The 14547-nt window shown below is 37.1% G+C and overlaps 1 protein-coding gene across 1 annotated transcript in view; it reads left to right on the top strand.

The window, feature by feature from the left end:
- Positions 1-9048: 9048 nt before the first annotated feature.
- The window catches only part of loxhd1b (lipoxygenase homology PLAT domains 1b), a 46185-nt gene continuing 40686 nt past the window's right edge, over positions 9049-14547 (top strand). The window contains exons 1-2 of the mRNA XM_049485562.1: positions 9049-9594; positions 11947-12061. Of these exons, the coding sequence (XP_049341519.1) occupies positions 9318-9594; positions 11947-12061 (392 nt within the window). The 5' untranslated portion in view covers positions 9049-9317. The remainder of the gene's footprint in view (positions 9595-11946; positions 12062-14547) is intronic.

Below are 14547 nucleotides of genomic sequence, written 5' to 3'. Positions count from 1 at the left end.
GTTTTGAAAGTTTTACTGGCCAAAAAGTATTTTGATAATGACCCTTTGATATCTTTTTAATATATATCATATATATGACGATGTGAGCATGCGCAAATTTCACTTTGCAAGACGTGCAATGTCACTTAAGGCTATTAAATCAAACACATCATGTTGCAATGTTTTGATTCTTAACATAAGAAGTAGATACATATCTTGTCTCTGTGTCTGTGTAAGTTACAGGCTGCGGCTGTCTGTTCAAGAAGCGCGAGGGGAAGGGGGAGCATGGGGGGGGAGATGCAGGAGTAAACACAAGGTAACCGTATGGCCTCCATCCACATGGCTGGGCACGTGCTTGTAAACGCACGTGAAGAAAGCTGCGCACCTCAGTCTAGCACAGTTTTACTCAGATATTTTCAAGTAACAGCTGAATTCACGCTTTTAATCCCAGAAAAAGGTTCTTATTTACCTTTTAAAAGGCCATTTAAATGCCTCATTAAAGGGCTGATTACTGTTGTTTCACTGTTTTCCTCGGGTTTTGAGTAACAGCAGATTAAACGCAGTAGAAATGAAGACAGATGTAAGGTTTGTGTGGATGGTTTGGCATTTATTGGCTGGATAAATCGTATTGATCAGCCTCAGGAGCAGATAGATACCATTCACATATAGTTAAACACTGTGCTTGTCCATTCATCTAAAAATGGACTCAAATGGGCTTGTTGAAATCTGACATTCTGTGTTGCTGAGACTAAGCTGCCCTCCAGACATTTACAGGTACAGACATGCTTCAGTAAACAGCTGTGATGAAACCACATTCATAATAATATTGCTATAACAGCTGGATTACAATATGATGTGCAGAGATAGAGAGTTGAGTTGTAACACTTTTGAATGGTACAGTTTGTCACCATATAAAATAAACATATGACTGATTAATCAGGATAATGTCTCCGACCTCACTGTGCACATTTTTTCAGGAAGGAGTTTCCTGGTTTTGCCCTGACCTCCAAAGTATTTACAGCCTAATTAATAACATTAACAATGTCTTTATAAGCCCTTTATAAAGGAGCCTTATTTTTAGGATGTACCAAATATTTTACTATAGGTGAAATCTGTGTCTGATGTGCGGGCATATCAGACGACCTCAAATGTGTCTGAAAGGTCTTAATTAATAAAGGATTAATGGATGGGCTGTTAATGTCTTATTTTTTGTATCTTAAAAGATACCACGGGGCAGAGGTTAGAGCTGTTAAGGGGGCACACAGAGGACAAACATCATATTACAGAGTCATCGATTTATATGCTACAATTACCATTACAATTACTATATGATAATACATTATTATCACTACTACAACATATAAATTAACATCAGCTCATCAAAGGAACATTACATTTACATTGCATTAACATTTTTTAACAATGTAACAAAATATCAATACATGTGAATAGCATTTACTGATTAAAAACACTAAAAATACTTTCTATGCAATGAAAAAACAGTTTAACAAATTTAAAATTACATTTTAAATTTAAGAAAGGGGAAATTATTTCGTCAATATTTGTTGTGAAGGAAAATGATTCCGTAAACCCAGTTCCGATATTTAACACATTTTCACAGCATTCTTTAGTGTTAATTGGCAAATTAATTTTTCAGACGTTTTTAGGTACAGACATCAGATCATTTTTGTTCAGTGGCTTTTATTTTACTCATATCAATGTCAGAATTATATTGCATCAATTGAAATGAAGAAATAGAATATATTGTTATATCAGTTTTGGTCATATAATCCAGTACTACACCCGTAATCTGATTTCTGCGTAAAACGGGAATATGAAATTTACTAGTTGCACAGCAAATATGGGTGTTTTGGTTGTACTGGGAGGAATTATCGATGTCGAAGGTACATTAGAGAGACGGATACACACATTACACAGATTCAGGTGTGTCTTAGACCACCTCCCAAAGATGCTTGAATTATCAGATTTGTTCTGATTGGTTTTAAATGCATTTTGGGTAGTTTTATATTTTTAGAGTTTGTGCAGTATTAGTAATTTGCACCTAAAAATAATAAAAAAAATGATGCCCTGTGGTCTATCAGGAAACCAATGATCATTAATATCTGTCATTGGTTGTTTTTGTTTTTTTTCTATTAAACTGTCCAGAGGTTTTGGCCCAAGCTGAGATAACAGGAGGAAAGTGACACACAGCTCTGCAGTGACTGAATCTGAGAAGGAACAGACGGTGCTACTGATTCTTTCCATTCCAGAGTCAGTTAGGCTGACTGACACATGCAGAGACACATGATGATATCCAGAGCTTCAGGCGAGGAATCTGTCAACCTCCATGACCTCCTAATTCAAAAGCAAACATTCGTAAGATTCAGGATGCGGACATAACGTTTCTTAGCTCGAACCGTGTTGGCTAGGGCTGGTTCCCATGCTTCAGATACTTTGATCGTTATTTACAAGTGTTATACCAAAGCAAATATCTGTGTTTTACCAAAGCAAACACAAATCCCATTTGCGCTGCATCCCAGAACGTCTCACTGACTCTCATGTGTTGTAGACAAAGCTCAAAAAGGAGCAATTTTACAATATTGATTACTTAAACAATGAAACGTAAAGAAGCACCTCCAGATTTGTGAAAATGAATAAATGATAAATACTGACATACTGACATTTTAAGGGCTTTTGTAGCATTTGATTAACTTTTGATTATACAGTACAAATCAAACATTTTAATATACCTTACATTCAGGTGTTTTTCATTATTTTAAATTTGTATTGTACATTAATACAAAAGTAATGAAATTATTATTAAATTATTAAAACATATGAAATTATTTAGTGAACAAAAAAGTATTAAATATGTTTTGTATTTTAAATTCTTTAAACTAGACACCTCTTGCTGATGACAGTTTTGCACATCTTGGCTGGATTTTCTCAGTCGGCTTTATGAGGTAGAGTCATTTGGAATTAGTTAGAAGCTGTGCTGAACTTGTCAAGAGTTAATTACTTGATTTTCTTGCCTCTTAATGTGTTTGAGAGCATCAGTTGTAAAGTTGTAAAGAGGTAGAGATGGTATACAGTGAATAGCCCTATTTAAGTAATGGTCTAATCCATATTATGGTACTACTCAACTAAGTAAAGAAAAAAAATATTTTAAAAAATTCACAAAAACTGATTAAAAATGATGAAATTGGCCCTCATCAGGACCACCCCAGGAAAACTAAGACCTCTGTTAAAGCTACCTATGTTGCACAGGATAGGTGTATCAGGGTTACCATCCTCAGAAATCACACATATAAGTTAATACATGATTACTTATGTGTTTCTTCATAGTCTAGATTAAATCAGTGTTAATTGACATTGTAGGAAAAAGAGAAAAACATCAACATCGATTTGTGTCCAAACTTTAAACTGATACTGAACATCAATATTTATCTTTATTTCTTACATCTTTATAACACACATTTAATCTGAACTGTGAGAGGAAACTGGAGGTCCCTGGAGGAAACCCACGTGGACACTGGGAGAGCATGGAAACTCCACACAGATATGGACTTATACCCAAGACCCCAGTGATGAATTGTGAATGTGCTAACCACCAAGCCACCCTTCCTTTTGAGAGAACCTGAGGAAAACAGCTCTGTTCCAAGACCTGGACCATGAGCAGGTCAAATTCCACTGGGACTTCATGGGATGTTGACTTAATACTGAACACTTGTATTCCAGTGTCTCTTTTTGTGCCTGATCAATGTTATTTGGGCCCTTATTCAAAAAAATGGAAAAAACTGTCCAATAAAAAATGTGTATCTCCACAATGGTGACTTTGCAGGAAGAGGCAAAACTGTTCATAATTTTGTAAGAAATTCTATGTAAAGTAAGTTATTCTTCAAGTACTTTTAAAGCAATTCTATTCATATATTCATACAGAAATATTTTATAGTGTATACATTATTGTATAGCACATACATTAACAGTGTTAAAAGGTTCTAGATACTGTGCAATATTTTTTTAATCTTTATAAGGTAATTTAATTTGAAAACAAAGTAAAGAATGAAACATTAAGAAAGAATGCAGCTCTTGTGAATGAAAATAAAGAGCCGTTGCAGACTGTTTTCATTTGTCACTGAAGTAACGGCTGTCTAGCATTCCAATCTTTAAAAAAAAAGGAAAACTGTTTCCATGATATTACGTTTTAATGTTATTTCACATTCACCAATGTCATTTTTATCCCCTGAATCAGTATCAGGGAAATGGATTAAGAAGCCACTTATCCACCAAAATAGAACTGGACAGGCTGGAAAAGCTGGGTTAGCACATTAGACCTGATTTAATTGCCTCATTTGGAACATTTGTTGGAAGATGGATTTCTAAATTAATTGTAATAATCTGCAGGGCAGAACTTCTCTGATGATTAATGGTTGTGCTTTATTGATAGTTTCCTATTCATAGGGCTTTCATTTTTACAGGAGCAGAACAAGAAGCAACAAGGAATAAAAGGAAAGTGAAATGAATGATGAATCACTACAGCACTGTTAGAACCGCTTAACAATGTCATTACAAACAGTGTCGGCTCTGGAACTAAGCTCTGTAAGCAAAGCATTCACCACTGGTATTCAATTCTTAATTAAATTAATAAATAAATCAAGAAATGTGCACTCCCTGAAGAATGAGCTAAATAATTACATGGCTGAATAGGAAGAACAAGGGATGAAAAAAATGAGTGTGAGATGAGTCGATATGGATCAATATAGCTGTGGGTTAGTGTTTGTGGACTTTCTCTAAAGGTGTACACGCAGTTAATTGTCTGCTGGACAAAGAAAACTGTAGGCTTGGGGTGTGGATGAAAAAGAAAGGTAGGGAATCGGAGGAATAAAGGATGAAACAAGGATGACAATTAGAGGAGTGTGAGTCAGTATGGACGTGGATTAAATATTAGTTACCTGCCCTGAAGGAGTACATGAAGTTTGGTGACTTCTGAGACACAAAAACTCTATGGCTTGGATGTGTGCAAAAAAATAATGAGACTGAATGAATGGAACAAGGGATGAAAAACAAAAAACAGATGAGTGCAGGTCAGAATGTCTGTAGATTAGAATTTGGAGACCTGCCCTTTATGAATCCATGTGGTTTGATTATTGACTGGAAAATAAAATTGTAGGTTTTGGCCATGTATGAAAATGAATAAAAGTGGATGGGATTCATAATGGGGGACAAAAGGATGGAAATAAATAAAGCAGATAGAAGAGTTCCAAAGTTGTATCCAAAGGCTGCATACAAGCCCATATCACACAATCAGATCTAATTATAGAATTTGAAATATGTATTTTTCTGATGGTAAATCAAAGTGGTTGTGCAGCTAAAGCTGTTTTTTTTTTATTCTAGGCAATGTCTTGCTAAGCTGTTGCTATGTGGTTAATAAGGTGGAAAAGTTTTTGCATGCCCGTTGTTATGTTGTTGCTAGATGGTTGTTGTGATGTTGCTCCTGCAAATGTTGCCTAGATTATGTGAAGTAAACACGAGGTAACCGCATGGCCTCCATCCACATGGTTGGGCACGTGCTTGTAAATGCACGTGTTGAAAGCTGTGCACCTTAGTCCAGCACAGTTTTGCGCAGATATTTCTAGTTACATCTGAATTCACGGTTTAATCCCAGAAAAAACTCCCTTATTTACCTTTTAAAAATCAATTACTGTTGTTTTACTGTTTTCCTCAGGTTTTGAGTGCTCGGCACTGATTTAGCTCTTGATCTCGAAACAGCATGTGGGTGGGGGGTGGGGCTGGTGACATTATTGGCCCTGCATTGTTTAATATCGTGATATATATTGTCGGAAAAAAAAGTACATTTGCAATGTACAATTTTTCCAATACTATGCAGCCCTAATGTGGTGCCCCAGTGCGGTTGAAATGGTGTTTCTAGAAATTTTCTTTTAACCAAAAATGCTTTTACTCAATGTTGAAAACTGGATAAGTGATACGCTTTTTTTCCCCACATAAAAAGTAAAGTAGATATTAAACTTGACTTTAAAAAGATCTAATATAAAATATCTAAAAAAATAATTAGGGAAATGTGTTTTAATCATAGGTCAGCTGTGTGGATGTGCATACCATTTCTTAAAGCTGCAGTGCATTACATTTCAAGCCTCTTTTGAAGCCCTGCAACTTTTGTTACTTAGTTTCCAACTCTAAATAGATAATGGCCCAGCTCCAATACAGAACACACAGCACAACAAACACTATGTGAAACAGATTAACAGAAACAAGCACAGTGTGCTGGTTCACGCCAAGTAACATAAATCTTGGAGTAATTTAAACATAATAACAATCACCAAAAAAATCTATAGTTATATGGCCGTAATTGCATGTCATTTTCTGTCTGAAATGATTTTATCCCATACCACTGTGATTTCTTTTCCTCTAAGTTTCCAGCTGAGTCTGTGTAATTGTTCTCCTGATGCACATTGTTTATTTGCTAAGGCTTTTCATTATCGTCTTTTATGTGCGGGAGGACATAGCTGTTTAGATTATTATCCTCTTGGATTTGTATAGAAAATAAGCACATGCGACAATGGAAAATGTGTTATCCAACAAGCACGCATACATCTCCCAGCTCCGGCCTAACGCTGACTATCACTGCTCTCATCAAGCCTGCAGAAAGTAATTGTTGCCCCTGATGATACAACGTCAAATTGTGAATAATGCTGGTTGAAGAATTTAATGAAAAAGCCTCAGAAACAGTGGAGCTTTAGTGTTTCCTAATATAGTCCTTCCTTTCACTCTTTTTTTTATTCTCAATTATAAACCCTGCTCTCTAATTCCCAGCTGAATGAGTTAGTGCTGGTAATGTACATAATGTATTTACTGGCCTTTAAAGGGATAGACATAATGACTCACCAGTAATAGAACACACACAAAGCTTAAGCTTTACACATTAACCCCTAATCACATTGTGCTCCATCATACTAATGCTTATTGCTATCTTACACCCCGCCAACATGCCTTTTATTTTCACACCTTCTGCCTGTGTTGTTTAATTAGCAATATGTTTAAATAACAATCAGAGCACTTACCTTACGTAGCTCCAGTAATGGGGTTGTAGGTTCAATCCCCATACTGCTCATTGGTCTGTGAGAAGCTTGCTGTGTCCTTCCTGCATCTGCATGGGCTGCGTTTAGGTATTCAGGCTTCTTCCCACCTCCCAAAAAGAAGATAAAAATGGTAAAAGTGCCCATGAGGGGCCTGTATACAAGGCCAGTAAGTAGGAACCAGTCCACTTTCTCCACAGGATCCATGTTGGCCGTACATATGTATATAAGGGTTTTTTTTAAACCAGCACTATTTAATCTAATTGGTCTAGTTAAAACCACTCTGGTTCAGCACCCTTGGTGTGGGTGTGAAAACAGTATTCGAATTCAGGTGCAGACCAAAAACAACCACACTGAGACCCACAAGAGGAGGTGATTCTGGAGCAGGTTTCTGATAAGAACATGATCTGACCCTGATCCGACACAACTATCAGATATACTCCACTTGTTTAAGCTAAACGGCTGCTCAGGTGCAGTTTAACTTGATTTATTACCTAGACATTACTACAGCTATAAACAAGCAAAAAGTGTTTACCAATATGAGCCCCACGTGAGTATGGTGGATAGAGGAACTGGCTATGCCAAATTGCCCCCCATACATCTGCTACATGACATGTTATTGGACATGTTAGAAAAAAAACAAATAAATTAATAAGCAGATACTTTTATATAGCCTTGGATTTATATTAATGCCAGACCTCTTAAATATTATTACTGGATATTCAGAAAAAATACCATGAAAAGCTTAAAAGCATAAGAATCTAGGAATAAAGCAGCATTCATCACATTAGGATACTTTAAAAATAAAAACATTATTTTGTATGAAAATCAGTATCAGTATTAGGGATGCTCAATATTTACAACAACAAAACAACGATTTGGCAATATTTTGTTGTTCTGCAATATTCCTTGCAATATTAAGAAAACTTTTCACTAGATTTCTCTAGAATCCTGTAGAATCATTGAGAATGCCTTCTTATATTAAAGATTGAAGTAAAGTAAATGACAAAGCATTATAAATTATATAAGGCACATTTACTGTACCCAAGAAACAGAATTATACTTTTTTTGAGTTAAGCAGACAAAAAAAAAAAGAAAATTGTAATTTATCATTGCACATGACATGAAGATTCTAAAACTGTTCATTATGCAGCTCTTATCAGTATCATATACAAATATCAATAGTGCTGAACAGCAACAGTGCTTGGTTTGATTGTTTGGTGGAAAACCGATCCTGGATGAATGTCTCCACCATCTGGTGGAAATGTGTATATTACTAAACATCATAAAATCACCTTACTATTCACTCTACTCTACTGCACTTTTTCGTCTAACACTCTCTACTATTATCAGCATTTAACTAGATCCAAAATATATAAAGTTTAAAATTATTTTAACTAAGTATATTATAGTATAAATTGTTAATATATATATGAAAAATATAGAATATCTTTAAGAAAAAGTTTTTGACAACTTTTAATTTATTTTCTGATGGTCTATAAATGTACTTATGTGGTACAAAATCCAAAATTCAGTTTCAGAAAACTAAAGTGAACTTCTTTTAAACTAAAGCCCTTCCGTCTCCCAGTGCACGCCTGCATAATGACTGAGAGGTGGTAAATTTTAATGAGCCCGGTGACTTAGCTGTTTGGGACAGGGGAAGGCCCTAATGTGACAGCTCTCTTGTATCCCCGGGCCCTGAGCTGTCTCCAATGACCTGTCCAGCTGGCAGGTCTCCCTAGCCTCACAGGTCAACCTGGGTGTCCTTCACCCGGACACGCGGCCAACAGTTAAAGTTACAAGGTAGTAAATAAATTAAAGATGCCCTCAAAAGGAAAAAAAAGGCGACAGGAAGACGAAACCCAAGAGGAAGATTCGGACGGAGAGGAGAGGCAATCAAAGTTGAGAGGAAAAAGCAAGAGCAGTGCTCCAGATTCGGGAAAGAAACGGACCACGAAGGAGGCTGACACGGACAGTGATGCACCTGAGGTGAACAAGAGCAAGAAAAAGGGAGAAAGTGATAAAAACAAGAAGAAAAAGAGCAAGAAGGCAAAGGAGGAGACTGAAACAGAGGATGAAGAGGTAAGCAGAAACAGTGAGGATGAACACAACAACAACAACAAACCAAAACCCAAGCCCAGGAAAAAAAGTGTTGAGAAGATTCCCGATGTTGTTGAAGTGACCAAGGACAGCAAAAAGGACTCGAAGAAGAACTCGTCTAGAAAAGGAAGCCAAGAAAGTGCGATGGGAGCCAAAGACAAAAAGTCCAAAGACGAAGGCAAGAAGCAGAAGAAGGCAGAAAAAGAGGAGCAAGAAGAAGAGGACGATGACGCGCCGAAAAAGAAAAAGGACAAGAAGGCTAAGAAAGGATCCACAGACAGCGACGATGAGGGCAAGAAAGGAAAGGGCAAGAAAAAGAAGACAAAGAATGTTGACTATGTGGAAATCTATGAGAACGAGTTGAGGAATTATGAGGCAGAGAAGGTAGAGAACTATGAGGATGAATATCATAAAAAGAAGGGTAATTAATGACATTTATTAATTTACAATATTTGATTCCTTAAGATGACTTGTTTAGTATGTTCATTAAAGTTGCCACTGTTACAGTAATTCAAAACTTTCCATTATAAATTTACAGTTTTAATTTACACTTGCCAAGTTACTGTGTAAGCATGCATCTGCTTTCGAATGGTATTCATTCTCATAAACATTTAGGATCATATACTGTATTAGTACTGTATTATAAGGGACGTTCTAATTCTGATTTTAATTCAGTACCTAGAAATTTGAATCATTTCTTTACTTTAAATGGCAGTTTGGCATTAAGGTTTGAAATCACCTTAAATATATTTAGATGTATGTAATATGTTTGTTGTAAGTATAACAGTAATAGTAATAGTAATTTCCAGGGATGTCCCGATCTGACCCAGTGACTCGGGAACGGCCTGATCAAGGCCTGTTTTAATGGATCAGGTATCGGCTATTTTAATACTAATCCAGCTCCGATGCCGTGTCCGAAATGGATCTGGACTCCCTCATTAGAATTTTACTATATAGGAAGCGAATAGTTTACTACTGTAAGTAGCGGTTGAAACACATGTGAATTCGGAAACATCCTCATTATCAACCTGCGTCAGCACCGGTCACATAAACACACCCGTTCGATTGGCTGAGCCGTGTTTAAAGATTATTACACAATGTATGAATTCTGAATTACAGTGAGTTGAAGCACTGTGCTGTTTACTGAATAATATTTTACATCATCAAATTTGTAACCATCATTAGTTCCATTAGGCTTTGTTTGTTGCTTAGTTGAGTGTGGGGACAATGCATTCTGGTCCATATTCAGCTCATTTCTATGATGTCTACATTAAAATAATTTCCAAGTTTATTGTAAAAGTTTATAGTGCCCATATTTCAGTCATAGTCTGAGTTTTTGTCTGAACTATGGTGTTTAGAGTGCCATCTGTGGGCCTTAAGGTGCCATTAACAGTCATTATTAATCAGCAGTTCTCATAAAGTAAATCAAAGAGTTTAGTTGAAATCTGCTGTGTGAAACTGATTACAGTGAAAACGTTACGTAATATTTACAACTATAGCGTATTTATTGTTTACCCGACAGATGAAATACATTACCCTGATCATCTGAAACATCTGGAACATTCTACAAGTCACATCTACAACAGAAGGGATTTGGCCTTATTGTCACTATAACTAAGAAGGCCAATCTTAACACTCTTTAGTGTTACCTAAATTATTTCTTGGATCTTAGTTGCTTAATTTTAAAATACACATTTTGGGAAAATCACTAGAATATGCTCAGTGTCCTCATGCTATCAGCATAGCCGCCTTTTTGCTAATTCTATGCTAAAAAAAACTCTGTCCTGTTACTTTTAGTCATAAAACATAAAATAAATAATAACTGGAATGAGTGCCAGTACCAGGAGTGAGTGCCAGTAACAGGAGTGAATTCCCGTAACAGGAGTGAGTGCCAGTAACAGGAGTGAATTCCAGTAACAGGAGTCAATGCCAGTAACATAAACGAGTTCCAGAAACAGGAGTGAATGCCAGTAACTGAAATGAGTGCCAGTAACAGGAGTGAGTGCCAGTAACAGGAGTAAGTTCCAGTAAATATTAGCTAGTTTAAACCACTTTTTTCCAATACTGTTTGGTTTATCATTTATCTATTTTGATCATTCGTTAGGTTTGGGTCTTTTTTATAAGATAAAAAATTACATTAAGGAAAACTATTAAATTAAAGAAATTACATCTTCGGCTTAGAAACATTGTAAACAAATAAATTAAGCTGCCTGAGTTTGACCAGTACAAGTTTTGAATATGTTGAAGTGGAGTTGAATTTTTTTTTTTCTTAAATAAGTTTTTGGAAGAGTTACAACAAGCAAATGGCACCCCTTCGGTGGAATGGCCCACAAATATTAATTTGTTATCTGTTTAGCATTAAGAGATTTAGATTGGACTGAGAGGCACTATAACCTGATCGAGACATCCCTTACAATATAAATCTAGATAGATGTATTTACAATGACAAAATTACAAATAAAATATCTATAATTTATTATATTTTATAACATTCCCACAATGATATGTGTTATATTGTTAGCTTCACTTGCCAAGACGTGTTCATGCGTTCAGCCTTGACACCTTGGATATGCATGATGACACTGCACTTACCAGCCTCTTCAGGCTGCGCTCTGCTAAAGTGATCTAAGCCTGCTTAGCATCGCCATATGCCTCCATTCTATAGAATCTAAATTATTCACCTAGGCTCTTCCTAGAACCTGCTCCATGTGCATCACCTGATACTTAACCCCAAAATGTCTGAAACTTTCTCTGTGAACACATACGCCCACAGTGTATGAAGTGGTCACCATCACTGGAGACGTAGCCGGGGCCGGCACCGATGCCAATGTCTTTATCTCTCTTTTTGGTGAATATGGAATAACTCCCAAGTTGCACCTTGCCAGCAAGTGAGTCCATATCTGGTGTTACAGGTTTAACTACAAAAATATTACTTTTTGTAGTTGTTCAAGCTCTAGAAAAGTTCACAGATTATTTTTTTCAAATAATATCAACACTACCTCCTTGTTTCTACCCCACCATAGAGCATGTATTATTGGATTGTGGGTCATTCTCAGAAATTCAGTGACACTGACATGATGGTGGTGTGTTAGTATTTTTTGCACTTGTGCAAGTGGATCAGTCACAGCAGTGCTGCTGGAGTTTTTAAACACTGTGTTCTCTCTATAAGGTGACTATCACACCTACCTTGTTTGATCCGAACCAAAGAACCAGGTGTGAAACGGACCTGAGTTTGGTCCGACCAAAACAGGTGTTGTTGTTATGGATCTACTGAACCATGTACTTTTCTAGAAAGTTCGGATTTTCAGACTAACAACAGGAAGTTGAGTCAATCGTTAACAAACCTATAGTTCCTGTATCTACTATAAATGTAGATTATTTATAACAAAAATAAAAAGGATAATCTATTACACTAATTCTGCTGGGGGGTGAGCGCGTATGCGAAGGGAAGTAACTAACATTCTACAAACCAATTAATACAAAGTATGGAGAGATGCAGCCCACATAGCCGATGACAAAAAACAAATTAAAGTTCTTTAGTGTGCTCACTAAAATGCTGTCTGGACCAAATGAACACAATGTAACAAACACAAACCCTGGTGCACACTCTGGTCCAGACTTTCAGATGTAAAAACACCATTGGACATTCCTACCTAGCAGCTCTGTCTTGTATGTAGAGGCAGAAGCTCATCTGTTGCTGCATAGTTTGTGTTGGTCATACTCTACACTGTAAAAAACAAAACTTTTTCTCCTTAATGTTATTTTTACATCAGCTGAACAAAAAATACTGAATTGCATCGTAAATTATAGCAAACTATTTGCCTCGAACTAACATTATTAAGTTTCTTGTTAAAAAACCTAACCTAATCATTTATGTCTGCAAAATTTACAAATTTTAGTTGAACCCTAGTTGAGGCCAAGCCAAATGCTCTGCACATGCTCAGTTTGACACTTTAGTTAAATGGGGTCTAATGAGCAATTTTGCAGGGGTTTTCACGTGATGTTATTAAAGCTATTTGCATATTGGGCTTGTCCTCCCATCTCTTAGGCTGCTTTCACACCTGAAAGTCCGGACCGTGGTCCAAACCAAGGTTCATGTGTTTGCTACATTGTATATATTTGGTCCACTTATTTTTGTTTTCACACTGCAGTTTAGAGAGCGCACCAAAGACCTTTGTGTGATACTCCTAACTACTTTCATCATCACTTACGTATCGATGCGTTTTCCTTAACTTGACGCTGATTGGTTTTACAAGGACATGCGTCTCACGTTGGCGTGTTGACAATTCAGCTGGTTGTTCATTCGGCAGAAAGCCGAACAGAATGAACAGATTCATTTCGGCTCCATAGTAGTGCTGCTATTGTGTTTTTTATACCAGCAGCAGCAACTTTAAGCACAGTACTGTAGGTTAGTTCAAATTCACCAAACGAATGTGCTTGTCCTGAAGCATCTGTATCCACGGCTCATTTTTCCTGCTTTTCCGGTTATTTTGAGAAGGTACTGACTGCAGCCTGCAGGAAGGCGGAGTTGGACATTGTTAGCGTCATGCCATCCAGTCCCGCCCACTTTGTCAGCATCATGTCTTAGCTCCGCCTCTATACTGTGTATACACTACAAGCTTGCGAGACTGATAAGGCGCGGCGTGGTCAAAGTGGGTGGGACTGGGCGTCCAACTCCGCCTTCCCGCAAGCTGCTGCCAGTAGTAGAGGGTTATTTTTCTTCTTCTGCTGCCGTTGTTGAGGAACGCCTGCTCAGCTTCCTGTAACTGGTCCGAAAGTTTGAACAATCTAGAAAAGCGCTTTCACACTGCAGGCGAACCGGACCATGGTTCAGAAGATCCGGACCGAGACCACCTCTCTTGGTTGGACCAAAATCTGGTCCTTTGGTCCGGAACGTGTTTCGCGGCCCCTTTCACACCTGCTACTTTGGTTCGGACCAAACAAGGCAGGTGTGAAAGCACCCTTACTCACCATCAAGGTTTAATCATTCCCCACAGGCTGCTTATTATGTGAGTTTGATTTATGTAAAATGTGATCGACACAAGTTAATTGTTAATTGTTGGTCTTAAAGGATCATTAGCAGAACTTACCCAACACATTTTATAGAACCTAAATTAGGCCAGAAAAAAACAAAGTGATTTTTTAAGTGGTTGAGACTTAATAATAAAGTCAGTGTCACTGCAATGGTGAGAATACCAGCCCACCTCTGACCCCTACCTGCTCTGTTGTGGTCATGTGGTCCCACAAAGTGTGCACAAACCTACGATGGACCACAGTCTGTAATCATATAACTACAAAGTGCTGCAAACCAAGAGGGGTGTTAATGTTATCATTGATCTGTGTATACAGTAGGTTATACACAGGTTATACAAAG

This window comes from Astyanax mexicanus, chromosome 12, assembly GCF_023375975.1.
Source record: "Astyanax mexicanus isolate ESR-SI-001 chromosome 12, AstMex3_surface, whole genome shotgun sequence".
Classification (NCBI taxonomy): Eukaryota; Metazoa; Chordata; class Actinopteri; order Characiformes; family Acestrorhamphidae; genus Astyanax; species Astyanax mexicanus.
Note: the sequence above shows the minus strand (reverse complement) of the source record. Positions and strands in the feature narration are given on the sequence as shown.